This window comes from Mchenga conophoros, linkage group LG6 (genome assembly GCF_057382185.1).
Source record: "Mchenga conophoros isolate Kocher_MC1m ecotype Shallow Benthic linkage group LG6, M_conophoros_male_GT1.1, whole genome shotgun sequence".
Taxonomy (NCBI): domain Eukaryota; kingdom Metazoa; phylum Chordata; class Actinopteri; order Cichliformes; family Cichlidae; genus Mchenga; species Mchenga conophoros.
This window is the reverse complement of record NC_140531.1, coordinates 29,120,113-29,135,730: the sequence shown is the minus strand read 5'-3', so window position 1 is coordinate 29,135,730 and position 15,618 is coordinate 29,120,113. Positions and strand designations below refer to the sequence as shown.

At 40.5% G+C, this 15,618-nt stretch overlaps 2 protein-coding genes across 3 annotated transcripts; one reads left to right on the top strand and one right to left on the bottom strand.

Moving 5' to 3' along the window:
- Positions 1-2,595: 2,595 nt before the first annotated feature.
- LOC146572855 (rheacalcin-1-like) lies at positions 2,596-2,991 on the top strand. Its single transcript, XM_085278509.1, has one exon. It carries the CDS (start codon positions 2,596-2,598, stop codon positions 2,989-2,991), a length of 396 nt encoding a protein of 131 aa, XP_085134635.1.
- A 2,506-nt stretch (positions 2,992-5,497) lies between these two features.
- On the bottom strand, positions 5,498-14,623 carry slc25a38b (solute carrier family 25 member 38b). 2 transcript variants are annotated; one of them, XM_085277291.1, is made up of 8 exons: positions 14,235-14,623; positions 13,843-13,951; positions 11,310-11,434; positions 9,591-9,675; positions 9,016-9,195; positions 8,599-8,767; positions 6,734-6,897; positions 5,498-6,634 (listed from the first exon to the last, which is right to left on the bottom strand). In XM_085277291.1, exons 2-8 carry the CDS (start codon positions 13,855-13,857, stop codon positions 6,512-6,514), a joined length of 861 nt encoding a protein of 286 aa, XP_085133417.1. In that variant the 5' UTR covers positions 13,858-13,951; positions 14,235-14,623; the 3' UTR covers positions 5,498-6,511. The 2 variants fall into 2 exon arrangements, with proteins under 2 accessions (XP_085133417.1, XP_085133416.1); XM_085277290.1 differs by lacking the exons at positions 13,843-13,951; positions 14,235-14,623 and adding an exon at positions 12,257-13,099.
- Positions 14,624-15,618: the final 995 nt, after the last annotated feature.

Genomic DNA, 15,618 nt, shown 5'->3' with positions numbered 1-15,618 from the left:
ATAACGGACTCTTTTATTTTTTTATTTTCAATGTTTAGCTGGGTCACGTTATCGGTGAGAGATTTAACCGACTCCCGTAGCGTGGCATTTTCAGCGGCAAGCGTTTCCACCTGCTGCTGGCTGAATTCCAGGGATTCTCTCAGAGATTTAAATTCCCGGTGTAAAATCTCCACCAGGGACAGCCTCGCATCGAAACTGGACAATCGCTTGTCGATTGACTCCAGGATTTCTGCGATGTCTTTGCCGGTGTTGTGCCAAAAAGTGATTGTCTGCCAAAAAGTGATTTCCAGTGTTTCTGTGTATTTTTTATGTGTAATATCTTTACGTATGTTCGTAAATAGACTTCGGTGAACAGGGGATACAAAGGGGTTACATAAAGAATTAAAAAATTATCTGTTTTTTAAGTATCTTTACAACTTGTACTTACATTATAACCAATCCGGTCCTTTATCCCCACTTAAAATATTTTTACAGAACTATTGTAATATTTGCTGCCATTTCTGCTGTCCTGTTGGGCAACTTACTCTTACAAAATACATTTTTAATGTTAATGAGATTTTTTTTACTGCATAAATAAAGGTTATATAAAAGTCGCTGCCAAAAACTGATTGCGGCTTGTATCTTGCTACACGAATGTTGTTTGTGGCTCAAGATGACTTTATGTCATCCATAAGGGATGCATTTGACATATGTTTAACATATTATAGCCCAACAAGTTACTTATAGCACTTTAAATATGAGCAATCGCTTTTTGGCAAATACCGGAAATCAGTTTTTGGCAGACAATCACTTTTTGGCACAACACCGGCAGGCGATGTTGTACCGGGGGAGTCTGCCTGGCGACTTCTCTTCGATGACGGCGTCTCGATTTTGGCCGGGGAAGATCTGGGCCTTATGCATTACTAAATCTTGAAAACAGCGGTCGATGTAATCTTGGAGAGCGTCTAAACTCTCCCCGTTGTCCTCCAGGGTGTTAGAGATGATAAAACAGATGTTGTTAGTTATATGACAATTGATTAGTATATTTGGTAATACTGAAGCTTGGAAAACCTTTGTTAAACTCTATGCTACCATTTGCTTTTTCTCCGCCAAAATCTCCGGCGTCTGACGTCACCTACAACATCACTTCCGTCACTTACCTCACCCTTCCGTCACTTACCTCCTCGAGCCATCGAACCAGCCTGACATTTGAGAACAGGCTGTTTTACAAAATTGTACAACCTGCGTCCACAGACACGTTTTAATGCACAGATCAATCCATCTGGGTTTATTTGGGGCCACCAACAACATATAATTAAAGCTTTATAGTATCACATCTGGTCATTTCTGAGCCTGCTTTGTGTTCATTGCACATTAGAAAATGGTCTGACGGCTTATTTTTCTAACATGGCTGCATAACACACATTCAGTAGACCCTTTCACACCCCTTCAGTATATTTTCCTTGCCACTGTTCTTTTAGAGGCTGTTGGCAGGTTGTGATGCACACTGAGGCTTCAGTTTTGCCACAGAAAACATGAGGGAAGCGTGTAGAAAGAGAAAATGACGTGAGCTCAAACAGAACATTTTGTTTCTCAATGTGAAATGGAAATAAATTTACTAAACAAAATTATTCGGGAAAGTTTGTGCCGACTTCCATGACACAAGTTCATCCCTGCAATTTTGCAAGCAAAATGAACCCAGTGCTTATTTCAATTTTACTTTTGGCTTTGAAGCCTGACTACATTAACCACGTGCTTTAATGTTATGTCACCAACATGTCCTTTTAGTGTGAGATAAATCTATCAGCAGCTTGTGTTATAACTCTTGGTTAGTTTTAATATAGCCATTTATTTACCTTTATCTATACCCACATTAAGTGAACTTACCTGGGTGGTTTACTCTCCATTACAGACCACATTACATCAGCATAATCAGCTTCAGTATCAAAGAGAGATAATGTGTACTTAACATGTATGAACTGTGAAGGCAACAGTAGTTTTTAATATTTCATGTGGTCTTTGCTGATGCTCTCAAAACTCACGTGAAACATGGAGGTGTGGGGGTTGGAGTGCATTAAAGATGATGGGCGGAGTAAAAATCCAGGGTGTGGTAATCAAATTGTATTTACATGATGTCATATGCATGAGATGCAGTGACAGAAGAATGAGGGAGTCAGCAGGAGGTGTTCCTCGATTTATTTCAAGCAATAACTGAGGAGGAAGCACAGGCTAAGGCTCATCACACCAGTCGGCTGAACCAGCATGAAGACCCTACTTTGGAAAATGCTCTTTATTGTAAACGCCTCGCCGTACCTGACAGGGCAGAAATTTGGTAAACATGTGTACGTGCAAAACAGTATGAACTGGAATGCTGCTCAACAGTACTGCCAAACCAATTACGCTGATCTTTCCCCTCTAAGTACAAGTTGGGAAAGGAAGCAACTGAGAAAAGCAACCCTGGGAAAAGTTTCTGGTGAGTTCTGGATCGGTCTCTACAAAACAGGCACATACTGGAAATGGTCAGGAGGAGGATATGAAACCAGCATAGTTTGGGATGAGTCCCAACCATCTACATATTATGATCTTTTTGTTCATGTGTGCTGGGACGGCTGTACCATGTGGACGGGATGGTTTGCTTCCTCACCATCGAGAGAACTGCCCTTTTTCTGCTTCAGCACAACAGTGATAGAGGAGAAGATGGCTTGGGAGGAAGCATTGGAGTACTGTAAAGAGACACACACTACGCTCACAAGTCTGACCTCTGAGACCGAGAACCTTTTGACCCTGAAAGAGATCCAGCAGGGCACCGTCACCGATCGGGTGTGGATCGGGCTGTGCTTCCTGGCTGATCGCTGGCTGTGGGTGGACGGCAGCCCTCTGATATACGAGGCCTGGTCAGTAGGGGATCGGGAGCACCAGTGTCCAGGTCGAAATTACTGTGGAGCTATAAACAAAAACGGAGTGTGGGAGAATCTGGACTGCAAAGAGAAACTCAGTTTCATTTGCGTGTAAATCCCAATTGCATTTGAGCTGTTAAAGCAAAGGTTTCTTTCTCAGTTTTTGTTTCTCTAGTTTTTGTGCTGAGATTTAGAGTCATCCGGTTTTTCTTTCATCCTATGTAGCGCAGAATGACAAACATACAACACGAATGTCTGTCAGCTTTATTTTTCTAAAAACAAATGTAGAAAAAGTGTGAGAATGTTTATTAGAATTTAACTTTGATGTAAAAATTCATTTAGAAACTTTTGCATGTGTAAAAGACTTAAAAATGGATTCTCATAGGTTTGCCAACCGTTTTGGTTTTTAATCTTTAGTGAAGTGGCATTACTTAACGTCATCTTTTAATGTTAGGCTGGTTCAAGAGAAAGGCTTCCTACATGCTGTGCTGCTGTATAAATGTTTCCCACAAAGAGCCAGAGAAGATCTGTTCTTTCTTAACCATATTCATCAATAACCAGCTGCTGATCCAGTGTGTTCCTCAGTCTGTGGAGGTACTCCAGTTCCACAGTCTTGGCCTGCAGCTGGTGACAGCGTTCATCATTCTACTCTGCAGCATTTCAGTTTAATCCAGGCTTATTTACATGGCAACAATTTTAACAACCTATAGTGGAAAGCCCCAACAATCAAGCGACCCCCTATGAGCAAGTACTTTGTGGCGTTAGACAGAAAAAACTCCCTCTTAGCAGGAAGAAACCTCCAGCCGAACAGGCTCAGGCAGGAGAGGTCATCTGCCATGACTAGTTAGGAGGAGTGAGGGGAGGGGAAAAGAAAAAGCGAGCAGCCCAGAGCTTCCAGCTGTGAGTGCTGATTAGAGTGGCCATCCAGTTCACAGGGGATCTTCAGAGCACAAAAAGGCTTCTGATGCAGTCCAGCTGCAGTGGATTGAAGTGCGCCTGATATCGGAGGAGAGACCTGAGACAACTGATTGATGCTGAGGACCGTTTTCAGCAAGGGATTCAGCAGGAGGCTAGCAGACTGAAGACTGACTGAACATTCAAAATAAAAGTTTGGAGTGTAGTAGATAATAAATTTGCCTTTGATGGTCTTAGCATGAGAACAGATTGCACAATACATTAGTTATAAATATAATGTTATGGCTTTGGGTGCCAAAATGAATTAAATAAAACATCAATAAATAATTAAATTAATGTCATTAGTTAATTAAATGTCTCATTAATTAACACTGAATATTAAATATATAAACAAATTCATTTCATTTAAAATATTAAATACATTTTAAATTTTAATTGATAACACATTTAATTATTTAATGATGCCCTCCATACATTCTGTGGGAAACTGTATATGATAACATGCAGATGCCTCATCATTGTTCTCACAGGCTAGCCCTAGATAATATCTATTGAATGTGACTGTGTTTAATAGCAACATGCATGTTCTGTCAGTAACGTGGATCACATTGTAGTCGGTATGGTTTAGGAGAGATGTTCTGGATACAAAACTGCAAATAAAATGATCAAACATCAAACTGCCCTTCATTTATAACACAAAGTCAAAATCATTTTTGGAAACAACAAAAACAGAAACAGGAGATTTTTATTCAACTTAAAAATCAGACAGGCACAGCATCTGTCTGAGCAAACACGCGCACAGACAGAGTGTCTACCATAACACTGAATGCAGGACAGTCACAACAATGGAGGTGAGGTGGTGGGAATTATGGCACAGCTCAAGTTAAGACAGCAAACATGGAGGCTTTTAAATGAACTCCTACTTCACTACCTTTTTCCTTTAAACAGCCTGTAGGTCTGAAGAGACGCTCAGCGCCTCACTTTCATTAAACTGGGCTTATGTGCTGACTCACAGGAAGCCATTATTATAAACTCCTATCACGTAAAACACACAATTACTTCTTGGTGGCAACCATCGCTGTTCTAAGATGGCACCGAGTGGTCTTTCAGTTTGCATTTTATGTACAGACACAAAGACATTATTCTCTATTATACCACCTCTTCGTTTATATTAATAATAAATAACATCTATGCAAACACTCTACAGGAATTCATTAGTGTGACCCTTTTTTTTGTTAAATCAGCAACTCTGTATTAAGTCACATATTTACAATTCCAGAATGAGGCTGTACAAAGACAAGATCCACAGCTCCATCACCGGTATGGACTCTTTATAAACATGTCAGCGCAATGATTAAGCAATGCTTCACTTGGAAGCTTAATATTCTGGAAATACTGTTTGATCAGAGGAGGTACCTGACTTCAGCAAAACCTGAAATACTTAAATGACTTCAACTTCGCCTGGTAACCTAAATATATATATGTGTACTAAGAAAATAAATTTGTGAAAGTGCTCATTTAAATGCAGGGTGAAGGGCAACCTGCAGCGCCTTTAAAGGTGGAGTTTTCTTTTAAACGCAGAAATCTGTGTTTACATTCAGTGTTTCCTACAAAAATCAAATCCCTCATCATAAAATAAAGTCAAAGTTGCCTTTTTTAAAATTTATATATATATATATATATATATATATATATATATATATATATATATATATATATATATATATATATATATATAATGCTACTCCTGTGTGCAGAAAACAAGCAAAACTACCGAAAATCAAAACCACAGTGCTACTGAGAAGCTCCACAGGTTGTCTCAAAATGAAAAATCCTACAAATAATCAAACAATTTATTTATAAAATTCATTTAAAAAAAAAAATAAAAAATCCATAAAATCCTGACTTTTTTGTTGGGTTTTTCTCGTGAGATGAAATCACTGCTATTCATTGATTTAGCTACAGATGTGGCTATCATTACGCCGAGTCGAAAACGCACCATAGTTTTATATAAACGTAGCTAGCAAAGTTTTAAGCAATACAGCAACAAAGGCTTTAACACAGTTATTAGCATTGGCCTCCATTTTCCCATAATGCAGCTGTGTGAGTACTGATTGTCTGAGCCTGAAACAAATAAACTTCTCTGCTTCTTAAAAAAAAAAGAGATCAGTCAGCAAGTACGAAACATTGCTCAATCTTGTCAGAACAAATATGGCAGAACCTGCAGTGCTTTGCTTCTTCATCGGATGTAAGTGACACCAGCTTATTGAGTGTCTCGTTCGTTTCTACGGTATTTTAAAACATCGTCAAAGGCAACTCTGTTAGCCAGAAGAGCCACTGGCCCCGTTTTCTGATCGCTAGTAGCCATACCTCAGGAACATAAATATTAGGAGGGACGAGTTCACTTCACAGCAGGGAGTGTCACTACAGTCCGAGACGGACATAAGAGTGCTTCAGGTGTAACATCACAGTCCCAAACAGTTTCACACACACAGCAAACACACAAACAGAGCACTCTTACTCATGTGTTTCAGGCATTTATCCACCTACTTCCTTTGCTTATTATCTTGTTACTGCTGGCTCACTGACCCTGTAAGCTCCTCAGCTCCATTTACTTCTTAGATGATAATAATAATAATAATAATAACAATAATAATAATAATACAGAAGTATCCTCTTATAGCTCTTTCCCTTCTCTTGCAGCTAAAAACTTTTGCTCTTCAGGATTTGAGGCCCATTCGAGCCATCAGCTGTTCATACACAGTCCAAGCCATGGCAGCCATGAGAGTGCGTCGAAGAGACCTGGGCACAGCTCCACGAAAAAACCCAGCCATGCCGTGCTCCTGAAGGAAAGGCCAGAGCAGCAATCCTCAGTTAGATGTTATATAATAGTGAAAGTGTTGCTTCTTACTGAAAAACACAACAAGAACGTGAGTACACACCATGTAGATGCGGCGAACTGCACCTGCTGTGCTACAGTGGGAGGGTCTGACTTGAATGTGAGTCTTCACTACATCTGCAGGCTGCGTTACTACTGATGCCATGACACCCGCAATCACCCCACAGCTGAAGTTCACCAGCGGGGCGTAGGGCGCCGAGGTCACCTCTGAGAGAAGAGAACCCGAGGATGTCAGATGATTTAAATAAAAACAATCAGTCAAACCACAGAAAGAGAAAAATACGTGGAAAACATTAAACATCACAGTTTCACAAAGAGCTGCGATGATTCATTGAGTAACTCGATTATAAAGCATATTCGACACAAATTTCTTGCTGTGATGTTTTAATGTTTAAAACTCTGTAGCGAGCATTTCACCCACATTTTTATTGGCATGTAAATACAGTGAGAGGGTTTTTGACAGATGTTGTTTTTGGGTAAAATACTAAAAATATTGCAGTTTCTAAAAATGTTACACCATGAAGCAGTGGATTGTTAAAGACCTGTGCTTTTCTCTTTTGAATATTTATTATGGCTCATTAATAAGACAAAAGTATTTATCAGTATTTAAAGTGTGAAAGGGTATTTTGAGAACGGCTGCCTTATCCCATTACTCTATTAATCGATACTCAATTAATTAAATGTTTGATAGCGGCAGCCCTAATGTACATCACCAATTCACTTGGCCACACCCCTAACAGTAGCTTGCAATTACAAGGCAAGAACCCATTTTTAGACAGTAATTACAAGTTACTATTAGGAGAAATGGGATGCTCTGTAACACAGGCCTGCCATCATCTTAATAATACTGTTTAATTACAGAGTAAGAAGGGGAAACAGGATATTCTATATTAAAGCCTTCACTCCTAATAGTAACTTGCAATTACCATGTAAGAACCCCTTTTGCACATTGCAATTAAAAGCCCTCACATCCCCTCAATGATACTGTGCACCTACAACAAGAGACAGAAGTAAGGTTACACAATAATAAAACATGAACCTCTAATATTACTAGATAATTAGAATTTACAAAAGGAAAACAACCTTCTTTCTTACAATATACTCACAGTATAATTATTGTTACTCAGTTTTTTTCTCTCTACCTACATTTTAAGCATTTGCCATAAACCATTTAATTTGTTTACACGGTAAAAGTTGGGAAACTACATCAGAGTCGTATTATGAAGCGCTACCAAGACATCAGTGCTCACAGTGAGGGTTTTCCACAACATGTTGCTTCATATGTTTTACATCAAGTGCTTTTAGCACAAAAAAGGTGTGAAATGGAAAGAAATTGTGAAAATGGGAATGCATCAAGTTCAGGATTTTTGCTCATAATTAAATAAAAGTTCTCTTATTCACAAGGGGCCGTCACAGCGGGCATCTCCGCATATCTTGACTGGGTAGATTTTTACCCTGGCTGGTCTTTCTGACACAACCACAAAGGGATTTGTGTCTGCTCCCAAGACTGAATCCAGGATCTTTCGTGTGTTATGTGAATGCAGAAACTGCTACACGATGGAGGGACTTGTCAAAGAAAATAAAGGACTTTCTCTAATGGTTCATATAAGCTGGGCTACCTTCTGTGGTGGACGTGAATAAATGTGATTGTGATTGTGCAGCATACAGCTGCTTGCAGAATTTTTAGCCACCCAATTTACTTCTTCAGTCATTCATTATCAGTCTGTGCGCAGCTTTACTGATTTTGCTCACAGAACGAACTGTACAAGCACTAAATCCACCCGATTGATTTTCTGCACGAGCGTTAAAACACTAATGCAAATTTCTGCATTATGTTCCTGGCAAAACATAACTCTTCACATTTTTCTTAACCTCCATTTTGATCTGCTGACTGAGTGTGACTCTCACCTTGAGGCAGCGCTCTCTTGGCCTGGCTGTAAAACATGACGTAGATGCCGGAGAAAGGAGCGTCGCGGAGCAGCGTGGCAGTCAGCCCAGAAAACAGAGCCCTGATTCCCTCCGTCTCATACATACTCCTCAGAGCACCGGGCACACTCACATAACTGTAAAAGCCACTCTGAAAAACACAGAAAAATTGAAATGAAATGTCTTTAATCATGCGGTTGATTGAGTGACAATAGATGTAAATGACTGCCTTTGTATCCACACTACGTGTCTCCACAGAAAAGAGGGTCATAATAAAATAGAGCAAAAACCTCTGACTAAAAGCAGTTCCACAACTTTATTTTAAAAACAGATGTGAGAAGATTAGTAGATATTTCATCTCTGACCATCTGGCGTCAGAGTCTGTTAGCTGGTAGATACCTCGAAGCGCGTCTTGATGACTGTGAATGGTAACATGCAGACTCCGGCCACAGCTCTGGCACCCGCTCCGAGCAGAACTGCCTCGCCAGCGTTGGGAGCTCGGTCCAGGAAGAAGTGCTGCTTCAGGGAGTAGAAGGTGCTGAAGTAGATACCCACCCCAGGGATGCAGCGCACAAATGACTGCAGAGGGAGAACAGTTTTTGTTGTCTTGGTTAAAAACAAAGGCATAATTTACATGGGTTTCTTAGAGGGGAGCATGCGCTATGAGTTTGAGTGTTGGTGGGAGAATAAAATTTCAATTCAGTTTATTTATATAGCGTCAAAATACAACAACAGTCGCCCAAAAGTTCTATTTATTCTAAGGTAAAGACCGTACAATAATCAAAAGAAAACCCCAAGAATCAGACGACTCCTTATGAGCAACCACTTGGTGACAGTGGGAAGGAAAAACTCCCTTTTAAAAGGAAGAAACCTCTGGTAGAACCAGGCTCAGGGGAAGGGCAGCCATCTGCGTACAAACATGCAACAAACAGGATTTGTTGTAAATAATGAAAACGGTGCATTCAGTTGCTCACCGGTGAAACACCTTTCCACAGACTGAAGAACTTCTCTGTCCTAATAACATTGATGAAAACGCTAAACATTCCCACCTTGGGTGCGCTGCAAGACAAAATTTTGAAATCAATACAAACAAATTAAATTGTGCAAACAAATAAAACAAAACAAAAAAAACATTACACTCTACTGTGCAAAAAAACTTAAGCCTCCTCTAATTTATATTTTGCTTCCAAGGAGCCAGGCTTTCTGAAGGTCTTCCAAAGTTTTTTTATTTGGAAATTGGCTGCTTTTCCACCAATTTTCAGTCCAGTCCTTGTACCCGACCACTTTCAGGAACTTATTTATTTTTTGGTTTGTTAAGCCACTTAACACTGACCTGAGTCATTAGAGCATAAAATAAGACACGTAACTCAAAGGATGAACCAGTGTTGTGTCTACAAACAAACAACTTAACAAAAATTTAATTCTAAATTGTATCTTTAGGCACGGCGGTTAGCACTGTTGTCTCACAGCAAGTAGGTCATGAGTTCGACTCCATCTTTCTGTGTGGAGTTTGCATGGGTCCTCTTCCTCCCACAGTCCTAAGAACTGTAGTTAGTGGGGCTAGATTCATTGGTGATTCTAAATTGCCCCCAAGCATGAACGTGAGTGCAAATGGTTGTCTGTCTCTCTGTGTTAGCAGATTGGCGACTTTTCCTGGGTGTACCCTGCCTCTTGCCTCTAACTGGTATAGGCTCCGGCCCATACCAGATAAGGATAAGCTAAGTGGATGGATGGATCTTTAGGGACTTTTTTAAGAGCAGCCTGTCATAAAAACACATCATTTGTTCCCATTTTCTTTACTTAAATCTAGAGACCACAGTTTGACAGGCATGAAACACTATTTTTGCACCAAGAAGGTGATTGCCAAAGAGCTATTAGCTGAAAATTCAACATGTTCAGCGTGATGTGTTCTTAGGAAAATGGATTGGCCTCCCCAGAGCCCAGACCTCAGCAGTGACCTCAACCTTAACAGAGAACAGAACAAAGGGCAGCCAACATCCAAAGGAGAGCCTTGAACGTCCTTGAAGCCTGGAGAACTATCCCTGAAGACTACTGAAAGAAATGACAAGAAAATTTGCCCAGCAGAGTTCAGACTGTCTTGACGGATTAAAGCAGCTACACCAAATATTGTACAGTTCTAATGACTTGAAAGTCAAACTATTTCCATACACTGCTCCACTAGTTTTCAATTTTCAAAGCAAAACATAAATAAATGAGGGGTGGCCCAAGACTTTTGCACAGTACTGTAAACACTCAAAGACATGCTGACAATAAATGGTTACAGCTGTGGTGAATCACTACTGTGAAATCAATTACCACAGAAATGATCCTTCTGGAGCTCTGTGCTAAAGAAAGGCCTCCACATGTGAAATAAATAAAACTCCACTTTTAAATGTTTACATTTGCTGTTCTCAGTGGCTGTAATTGCAACCCAGCAGCCTGACAGCATAATTACATCCTGCTGGTGTGACTAATTGCCCCATATGGGTCATACCAAGAGATTGAGGCTGGCACTGCCAGAAGATTTTGTCCTCTTATGCTTTTTATGTGTATGTGAGTGGGTTAAAGTCAGAAAAAGAGAGGGGGAGAGAAAAAAGTATAAAATCAGAGGCATGGTGATGTACACGTGTCTGATGTACATGCAGGTGAAATGTTCTCACTGTGTATCTGTGTGAATGTGTGTGCACACACACCCGGGCTTGGCATTGTTCTGCAGGGTCTGCAGTCGTGTCTTCACCAGATCCAAAGGCTGGAAGAGGAGTGTAGAGCAGGTGCCACTGAGGGAGCCACACATAAAGGCTTTGAGAGCTGGGTGAGCCTGAGGACAACGACAGACATAAAGAAGGACGATGGAGACCGACAGAGAGACGAGGAAAAGGAAGGATGGGAGAAAACCAACGAGAGGACAAGCGAGGAAGTGACATGAGAAAGAAATGGCGGACCAGAAAAGAGGACAGAGACAGAAAACAGACAAGAAGGGAGATAAAGCAGAAAGAAATGTAAAGGATTAGTCACAGCGTAAAGAGGATAACGAGAAAAATATGCCGTTCAGCATCTTCTTCGCCACTGGTCACCTCTTGCTGAATGGCAGAGAAATCTGTATATATTCATTCTCAAACAACTATGCATAAAAACAGCTTGACAAAGCAAAGAAAATATCATATCATAAATATACATGAATTGGACTTGGGATTAAAATCTAAATATGTTTGTGTGACATTTCCACTGCAATAAAACACCCTGTAGCACAGAGCAGAGGCCAGGTTCCTACACAGTGGAGATGATGGAGATGTGTAGAGACAGTTCACTCACTCACTCACTCACAGACACACACACACACTGTCTGTTGCATAGAATTAAAGTGAGACTGAACATTATCAGTGGGTACATGCCTTGTAGACAAAAAGGCAGGCAGAATGTGACACGCAGACAGGGGCTAAATTTAGCTACACCTGAAGGTAAACTGTTAAACAGAAATTATATCAATTGGCAAAAATAAATAAATATTCCAACAACAATAACAAACCACAAATAATCATAATCAGCCTTCTATACATTGCCTTTACACACACACACACACACACACAAACACACACGAGACACTTTAAATCACACGTTAAGCACAAAGATGCTGTCCTACCTTCCCCGGGATGCCCGGGGCTCGGCTCTGAGAATCCTGTTTTTCCTGCATTTTGCCCACTTTCACCTCCCTCTATCTGTGATGCTGCTCTTACAAATAACATATTATAAAATAAACCTCCATCTCTTACAAACCTTCCCTCGCTCACTCGCTCTCGCCAACCTACAATGGCTTTTCTCCTGCTTCCCGTCCTCCCTCCCCCATTTCAGCAGCCAAAGCAGAAGCTTAATCTAGCCCACGTTTTTCTACGGGCTTCTATCTTTATCTTTCAAACACACACACTCGCGCGTCTGTATTTGGCACTCGCCCCTCTGTATAGCTCAGTGCTAAAATGCATTTTTTTCAAATAGCATGAGTCATGGAGCAGTTCACGTGGACTTTACATTTAGGTCAAAAATAAGGATGCTAGTTTTAGTTTTAACAGGAGAAAATATGAAGCTATACACTCAGTCACTTTATTAAGAATAGCTGTTCAACTACTCGTTAATGCAAATATCTAATTAATGTAAACATGGCCAAGACGACCTGCTGAAGTTCAAACAGAGCATCAGGATAGGGAAGAAATTTAATGTAAGTGACTTTCAACATGACACTGCTGTTGGTGCCAAACAGGCTGGTCTGAGGATTTCAGAAAATGCTGATGATCTGGGATTTTTCCTACACAGTCATCTCCAGGGTTTATAGAGAACGGTCCAAAACAAAGGAAAACAAATTCAGTGTGTGACAGCAAAAATGCCTTCCTGGTGTCAGAGGTCAGAGAAGGATGAATACACTGCTTTAAGCTTTAACTAAAGCAACAGTAACTCAGATAACTACTCGTTACAACGCAAGTATGCAGAAGAGCATCTCTGACCAAACAACAGGTCAAACCTTGACGCAGATGGGCTAGAGCAGCAGCAGATCACAATGTAGCCAGTCCATAGATAAGGAAATAGGAAAATGAGGCTATAATTCACATGGGCGGCAATTTGCACCAATACTGGACAATAAACGATTGAAGAAATTCAATTCAATCTTATTCTAAGAGTTTTAAGGTGCTTTACATTGTAAGGTAAAGACCCTACAATAATACTGAGAAAATAGACAAAACCCCAACAATCAAGTCGAGACCCTATGAGCAAGCAGATGAGTCTGGTTGGATGAGTCTCAATTTCTGCTGTCAGATTTGGACAGTAGGGTTAAAAATTGGTGTAAACCACATGATAGCATGCTCTTTTTGGTGTAATGTGTGTTATATTTTGTGTGTGTGACGACTTTGGGCCTCATAGTACCAACATAATAGAGCATTGTTTAAATGTTACTGCCTATCTGAGTATTGTTGCTAAAACAATTCATCACTTTAGGATTACAGTGTACAAGCCTGTACCTAATGAAGTCGCCTGTGGGTCTATACTGTCATACAAGGTGTGCATTTCCCTAGAAATACTGAGAGCTACAATTGAAATGGCATTTCTATAAGTAAGCGACAGACATCACTCATGTTTCCCTGCGCTAAAAATCCCAACTGTTATACGAGGTAAACGTGTCGCATCAGGTAATTGACCATTTGTCTGCATGCTGTCAATGACAAACATGGCAGCACTCACCGCTGCCAACTCCATCTTTGAGCTGGATGCTGAGCCGGACGGGTCCAGTTTCTCCTGTGCTGCCGCCGCCGTTTTGAAACCGGTTAGGTTAGGCCACAGTGGATTCAAACTGGAGAAATCAGATGGCAGCCATGAGTCACATTTCAAAACATTGAGGTTGCCGGTGTAGCGGCTAATTTAGCTGGCTAGCTAGCTGTCACCAGTGTGGTAAGGTGAAGTTAGGACATCGGCCAACATTCACAAGCCAGCTGTTCTTAAGTCATATAACTGCCTTAAAGCGACCAAAGATGTGAGCTCCAACAGGCAGATTAGTTTCAGATATTCAGAAAAAGTCACTCAAACACATCTAGCGACTAGCTAGCCTGGTAACGTAGCATGCTAGCTCCTCTTACCTGATGTTGCAGTGTTTCAGGGATCGCTGGAGGTGACAGCCACCGCTGTTAGCTGAAGAAAGTCCATATTTTATATTTACTGCGATAGTCTGAAAACATTTCCTTTAACCCAGCGTTACCTTTAACACGTTAACGCCGCCTGACAGGGCTAGCTCAACGACGTTAGTGTTAGCTAGCCAACTTCGTGAGTTGTGCGAAATAAAATGTAACGCTAACACGTCTGAGTGTGAGTTCCAAATAAACCGGGTGTGTCTTCAGTCAGACCACGATCACTAAACACGGGAGTGGTGAAACATCACATGTACCTGCTGCGGCTGTTAGTGAGCGGGCGGTAAAGTTCACCTGCAGGGCAAAGCCGACACACACAACTAGGGTATGTGTGTGCGTGTATTGTCAAACATGTTATGTATCGAGGTTAGTGTGGCAGATATCCATCTTTTTTTTTTTTTCTTATTGAGATCCTTTGACTTTTTCTACATAATTGAGTTTATCTGCTTACAGTGATTTATCATTTATTTATCTATTTCTGTCACAGTCACTTTTATTTGGCTATAATTGTATTTCGGCCGTTTTGCTATAGCAGAACGTATCCTTTACGTATAAAAACAGTTTGCCGATTTTAAACTTAAATGTTTAAATATTAGAATTATTTAAACATAGATAATTTGAATATCTCCTAGTTTTTATTTTAGAGCACAAACCAGGACATGCATGCACTGTAAAATGTAAGTTTCTGTATTTCTGACAATAGCCTCAAGATGGCGCTGCTGTTCCACAGAAGATGAACATTGCAACATCAACAAGGTTTATTTGATATTTTCTTTCATTATTATAGGTTTAGAATAATCACCACTTGCTGAGTATACCAGAGGGACAGCTCTGATTGAGCTGTTTAGAGAAAAAGGTAGTGACGTGTTGAGACGAGCCATGGTCGAGATATATTTGACAAAGGATTTCCAATAGCATAACATGTATTACCAAGAAGCATTATTACAAAATTATCATTGATCAAACCACTTGTGATAAGTTTAAATGAAAGTAAACTACTTTTGGCAGCCTCCGTTTTCACAAGGGGTCACCACAGCAACATAGCTGTGCACGTCTGATTTTGTGCTGAAGGCCACAACAGTGAAACGTGAGCATGGTTGGCCAAAATAACGTCTTCCCTGAAGCTTTGCAACTGCTCCTTTGGGTACTTTGAGTACCCAACATGAAGTTGCACAACATTTTGCCCAGAAAAAACAAAACAAAACCACAACACACACACACCATAACAAAGAGGGAACAATTTGGAAACCCCAAGATTAAGTTTTATAATCTGCAGCTTGTCCCACAGAACCTTTCAGTCATTATAAAGTGGACACATGATTACAGAAAGCAGCCC

Excerpts from the sequence above, each read along its gene's own strand:
- LOC146572855 (XM_085278509.1), top strand. The coding sequence starts at position 2,596 with ATGTGGACGGGATGGTTTGCTTCCTCACCATCGAGAGAACTGCCCTTT.
- slc25a38b (XM_085277290.1), bottom strand. The coding sequence starts at position 12,307 with ATGCAGGAAAAACAGGATTCTCAGAGCCGAGCCCCGGGCATCCCGGGG. Across the intron at positions 9,676-11,309 it reads CAGAACAATGCCAAGCCCGG|CGCACCCAAGGTGGGAATGT; the intron begins GTGTGTGTGCAC and ends TTTGTCTTGCAG. Across the intron at positions 8,768-9,015 it reads TCATCAAGACGCGCTTCGAG|AGTGGCTTTTACAGTTATGT; the intron begins GTATCTACCAGC and ends TGTGTTTTTCAG.